The sequence below is a fragment of the Nicotiana tomentosiformis genome, chromosome 10 (assembly GCF_000390325.3).
Source record: "Nicotiana tomentosiformis chromosome 10, ASM39032v3, whole genome shotgun sequence".
NCBI lineage: Eukaryota > Viridiplantae > Streptophyta > Magnoliopsida > Solanales > Solanaceae > Nicotiana > Nicotiana tomentosiformis.
The window spans coordinates 74,189,936-74,195,867 of NC_090821.1; the positions used below are offsets into that span (position 1 = coordinate 74,189,936).

The 5,932-nt window shown below is 41.7% G+C and overlaps 2 protein-coding genes across 2 annotated transcripts; both read left to right on the top strand.

Annotated features, from left to right (window-relative positions):
• The first annotated feature begins 276 nt into the window (after window positions 1–276).
• Window positions 277–837, top strand: LOC138900396 (uncharacterized). The gene has a single exon (XM_070187135.1). It carries the CDS (start codon window positions 277–279, stop codon window positions 835–837), a length of 561 nt encoding a protein of 186 aa, XP_070043236.1.
• A 1,952-nt stretch (window positions 838–2,789) lies between these two features.
• On the top strand, window positions 2,790–5,339 carry LOC138900397 (uncharacterized). The gene is made up of 3 exons (XM_070187136.1): window positions 2,790–3,057; window positions 3,268–3,452; window positions 5,121–5,339. Exons 1-3 carry the CDS (start codon window positions 2,790–2,792, stop codon window positions 5,337–5,339), a joined length of 672 nt encoding a protein of 223 aa, XP_070043237.1.
• The last annotated feature ends 593 nt before the right edge of the window (window positions 5,340–5,932 follow it).

The following is a 5,932-nucleotide window of genomic DNA, read 5'->3' on the forward strand; positions in this document are numbered from 1 at the left end:
ATTGACATACCGAAGCTGGTAGTGCAAAAGGCAAAGTCACCATTGCCTAAGCCTCAACCTCCATACCCTCAAAGACTTGCCAAGAAAAATTGTGAGAATCAATTCAAGAAGTTCATTCAAATGATGAAGAGTCTTTCAATCAATGTACCATTGGTCGAAGCTTTGAAATAAATGCCGAGTTATGTAAAGTTTATGAAAGATATTGTGACAAAGAAGAGGTAAATGAATTTTGAGATTATCAAAGTCACTCATCAAGTAAGTGAAATTGTTCATGCAATGGCTCCTAAGTTGGAGGATCTCGGTGTTTTCACGATTCCTTGTACAATTGGAAGCGTAGAGTTTGCTAAAGCTCTTTGCGATCTTGGGGCAAGTATAAACTTGATGTCATATTCGGTTTTCAAGACAATAGGGATTGGGAAACCAAGACCCACTTCGATGAGATTTCAAATGGCCGATCGTACCATGAAAAGGCCGTTAGGTGTGATTGAAAATGTTTTGGTCCAGGTTGATGAATTCATTCTTCCGGTGGGCTTTGTCATTCTAGATTGTGAGGTCGATTATGAAGTGCCAATTATTCTTGGGAGACCTTTCTTGGCTACGGGTAAGGCTCATTGTGATATTGAAGTCGGAGAACTCACTTTCCGGGTTGGCAATGAAAACATGGTATTCCATGTATGTAAGTCCACGCGGCAACCAAATAGCAATGAGGTGTGTTCTTTTGTGCATTTGGTGACCAATGTCATTGTTGATGATACAAGTGCTACAATCAATGTTGGTGATATGTTGGAGGCCGTCTTTCTCAACTTTGATAATGACGATATGGATGGCTCCATGTAATGTGTGAATTCTTTGCAAGGAATGGGGTCGTACAACTATGCACCCCGAAAATTATCCATGGATTTTGAAAATCGGAAGACTCCCACTACAAAGACTTCTATTGAAGAGCCACCAACCTTGGAGTTGAAGCCATTACCTCTATATCTTCGGTATGCATTTCTTGGCCCTTGTTATACTTTACCAGTTATTCTTTCCTCTTATTTGACTAACGTGCAGGTAGATTCCACATTGGCGGTGTTACAAAAGAGGAAGAAGGCTATTGGGTGGACCTTGGTGGATATTCGTGGTATAAGCACCGCCTTCTGCATGCATAAGATCAAGTTGGATTATGACACTAAACCATCTATTGAACATCAAAGAAGACTCAATGAGGCTATGCAAGAAGTTGTCAAGAAGGAGATTATCAAGTGGTTGGATGCCAGGGTTATCTATCCCATCTCCGATAGTTCATGGACTTCTCCGGTTTAATGTGTCCCAAAGAAAGGGGCATGATGGTAGTCACCAATGACATGAATGAATTGTTTCCTACAAGAACGGTGACCAGTTAGAGGGTGTGTATGGATTATCACAAGCTCAACAAAGTAACGAGGAATGATCACTTTTCACTTCCTTTCTTAGATCAAATGATCGATAGATTGGCTGATCATGCTTTCTATTACTTTCTTGATGGGTAATCGGGCTGCAACCAAATTATCATTGCTCCGGAAGATCAAGAGAAAAAAACCTTTACATATCCCTATGGTACTTTTGCTTTCAAGCGGATGCCATTTGGTTTGTGCAATACACCAGCGACTTTCCAACGGTGTATGATGGCTATTTTCACTGACATGGTGGAAGACTACCTTGAAGTTTTGTGGTTGGGGATTCTTTTGATGATTGTCTTGCAAATTTGGACAAAGTGTTGGCTAGATGTGAAGAAACTAACTTGGTACTCAATTGGGAGAAATGCCATTTTATGGTTGAGGAAGGTATTGTCCTTGGCCATAAAATATCAAGAAATAGAATTGAAGTTGACAAGGAAAATATTGAGGTGATTTCTAAGCTTCCACCCCAACTTTGGTGAAGGGTGTGCTGAGTTTCCTAAGCCATGCAGGTTTTTACCGGCGCTTTATCAAAGATTTCTCTAAAGTGGTGAACCCATTGTGCAAGCTCCTTGATAAGGATGCCAAGTTCAATTTCAATGATGATTGCATGAGAGCTTTTGAATTGTTAAAGTTCAAGTTGACAACTACTCCCATCATCACCGCTCGAAATTGGAGTGTACCTTTTGAACTCATGTGTGATGCAAGTGACGTAGCGGTTGTGGTTTCTTTGGGACAAAATATTAATAAGATATTCCACCCAGTCTACTATGCTAGTAAGACCATGAATAATGTCCAAGTCAACTATACCGTTATGCAGAAAGAGCTCCTTGCTATTGTGTTTGAAATTGAGAGAAGTGTCGCCCGTACTTGATTGGTGCAAACGTTATTGTCCATACGGATCATGCAGCGCTTCATTATCTTATGAGCAAAAAGGACTCCAAATCTCGGTTGATGAGATGGGTACTCTTGTTACAAGAATTCGATATTGACATCCAAGATAGGAAAAATAGTGAAAACCAAGTGGCCGACCACTTGTCTCGTTTGGAGGAGGAGAGGAGGCCGAATGATGGCCTTGAAATCAATGATTCCTTCTCCGATGAGCAACTTTTGGCAATTTCAATAAAAGAGGTGCCATGGTTTGCGGACTTGGTAAATTTTCTTGTGTGTGGAATCATTACAGATGAGTTCTCTTCAAGCCAAAGGAAGAAGTTCAAAAGGGATTGTCAAGATTATTATTGGGATGAACCATACCTTTTTCAGATTTGTACGGATGAGGTGATTAGGAGGTGTGTATCGGAATAAGAGCAAGGTGATATTCTTGGGACTTGTCATTCTTCGCCATATAGTGGTCATCATGGTGGAGTAAGAATGGCGGCCACAGTTCTTAGTTGTGGTTTCTATTGGCCTACTCTTTACAAGGATGCTAGCGAGTTGGTGAAAAGATGTGATGAATGTCAACGGGCAAAGAAAAGTGAAATGCCGCTCACGACCATTATGGAAATTGATATTTTCGATGTTTGGCGCATCGACTTCATGGGCCCTTTTGTGAGTTCTTGTGGAAATAGCTACATCTTGGTTGCGGTGGATTATGTATCCAAATGGGTTGAGATCGTCCCTTTTTCCAACAACGAGGCGAGTAATGTAGTGGCCTTCTTGAATAAGCATATTTTTACAAGATTTGGTGCTCCACATGCAATCATAACCGCACACTTTTGCAACAAAACGTTTGACACTTTACTTGGAAAGTATGGTGTTACTCACAAGGTCACGACTCCCTATCACCCACAAGCTAGTGGGCAAGTGGAAGTCTCCAACTGGGAGATAAAGAGTATCTTGTCTCAAACAGTGAATGCTAATTGGATGGATTGGTCCAAGAAGCTTGATGATGCGTTATGGTCTTATCGGACGGCTTACAAAACACCTATCGGAATTTCTGCGTACCGGTTGGTGTTCAGAAAAGCTTGTCATCTTCTAGTGGAACTAGAGCACAAGGCAATGTGGTCTCTAAAGAAGTTGAATCTTGATTGGGATGTAGCTGCTAAATTAGGGTTGCACATTTGAATGAATTGGATGAGTTCCGGTACCATGCATATGCGAGTTCGTCCCTGTACAAAGAAAATATGAAATATCTTCTTGACAAATACATTTTGAATAAAGAGTTCAAGGTGGGCGATCTTGTATTGTTGTTTAAGTCAAGGTTGAGAATGTTTTCGAGGAAGCTAAAATCCAAGTGGAGTGGTCCTTTTTGAAATTGTTGGTGTAACACCTTTTGGTTCATTAGGCTTTAAGAACAAAAATAATGAAGTATTCCGAGTCAATGGACAACGGGTGAAGCACTACTTGGGCAAGGTTGGAGATAGCCTCATGGTGGCGGTCAGTCACTTCACTGGAGGGTATTTTATATCGTGCCGCGATATTAAATCAGGCGCTTCTTGGGAGGCAACCCGTATTCTTTTTCTTTTTCTATTGTAGTTAGGTGTTATTTGAGTTCTAACTTGATTTGAAGTGTGCTACAGGGTTGGGTGTGACTTGAAAGAAGGGTTAACTAAAAAATGGCTAAGTGTTCAAGGATCTGCAGACCGCACTTTATTTGTGCGGACTTCACATTTCTGTGTGCCACAGTAGGAGGGAAATCGCAGCCGCACATTTCTCATGCGGACCGCGCAATTGGAATATTGAAAAAGTGTAAAAATGTTAACTTTCTGAAGTCTGAGCTTGTCAATGCGGAGGCTAATCTGCGACCGCACGTGAAATCTACGGCCGCACCCACAAATGTGGGGACCACACATTAAGAGCAGAGCATGCTGCCCCAGGTGATAGAGTGCAAACTGCAATTGAAAATTTGCGGCCGCACTCGACTCTTTTCCCTCTTAAGACGTTTAGTATAAATAGGAAACTTGAGTTCATTTTACACTTTTCCCTCTCCTAACAATTCACTGTTACTCTGCAACTTTCTTGAGAGATTTTCATTGTCCCCACACACAACCACCTGTGCTTATACACCCAGTGCACTCACCCTATTTTGTATGTTTTATTTCATGTTGAATTTATGTATTAGTTTAATTTTCAAAATTTAAGTTCCTTTTAGGCTATTTATTATTAGATTTCATCCATGTGTCCATGTGAGGTAAATCTGAACTGGGTAATCATAATACATGCTCTAATGGAATTGGGTTAGTGAAATTTCATGTTAATACCATGTTGCCATGCCTATTTTTTCAAGTAATTGAAAAATCAAAGTAGAAAAGTTTGACTGTTCGTAGTTTTTGAAATCTGTGGCCACACTTAAATTTGTACGGTCCGAAGATTAGGAGTTTTGGTGACCCAGTGAAGCAAGTGCATCTGTAGCCACACTTTAATTGTGTGGACCGCTGAAACCTTAAGAAGGCTGCAATTGAAAATGTGCAGATTGCAGATTTCGCATGCGGCCGCAAATCAGGCGTTACACTATCTTCAGAAAGGGCCTTCAAAGCCTCTGAGATTCTTTGACAGAAGTGCAAACACACTTGCAATTGTGCGAACTGCACTTCCATTCTGCGGCCGCACATAAAAAATGTGCGGACCATAGAACCTAATACCTGCACACCTGTTAATGTAGTCATAACCCCATTGTGTCCACATTGTCCTCCCTTGCCTACATAAGTCTTGAATGTGTTGAATGATGACTTTCAACTAACAATCTTCTTTGCTTTGATACAGACAATGGTTCGATCTCGAGGCCGCGATGACACTACAAAGGGAAGAGGTGAATCTTCTAGGGGTCGAGGTAGATGTACCTTGCCCCTTGGCCAACCCAAAATAATTAGGAAGAAGGCCACAACAGGCAGAGGGAGAGCTGCAGACCTCTCCGATTCTAATTCCTATGTCCCGTCTAAGGATGCTTCAGAGGGAAATTCAACCTTTATTCAGGACGAGTAGACAACCACATAGTCTAGGCCACATGGGCGATTCCAGCTCAGGGATGATACCTCTTCATCTTACAGCACTTCCGAGGTGTCAGAAAGTGCTAGCCAGACCTCTGAGCCAGCAGTTGCCCAGACACAGAGGCATAGACTGTACATGATATTCCCGATAATGGTAGAGGGGGAGATGGTACATCTACGGGTGTGGAGAGATCGAAGAAAAATGAGATATGTGAGGATAGGTTCGTCAACTTGGATGCCTTTACTGATTTTTGTATGTGGTGGCAGTGAGATATTTAACAATTGAGCGACAGTTCCTATTGAAGGATTTGGATAAACACAACCCGGCGGTGTTGAGGCAGTTCAAAGTAAGAAAGTGTTGGATGTGGTTTAATGAGAGAGTTGAGGATTCCAAGGAGTACCTCGTCTGAGAGTTCTACACAAATATTTCTCACATCAAAAAGGGGACGAAGGTGACCGAAGTATGAAACCTCAAGGTGAGGTTTGATCAGCATACACTAAACACATACTTAGGGTTTGGGGACTTGGAGCCGAAGGAGTATCTGGAGAAATGTGCAATGAAGAAAGAAGTCCAACCTCGGATGGCAG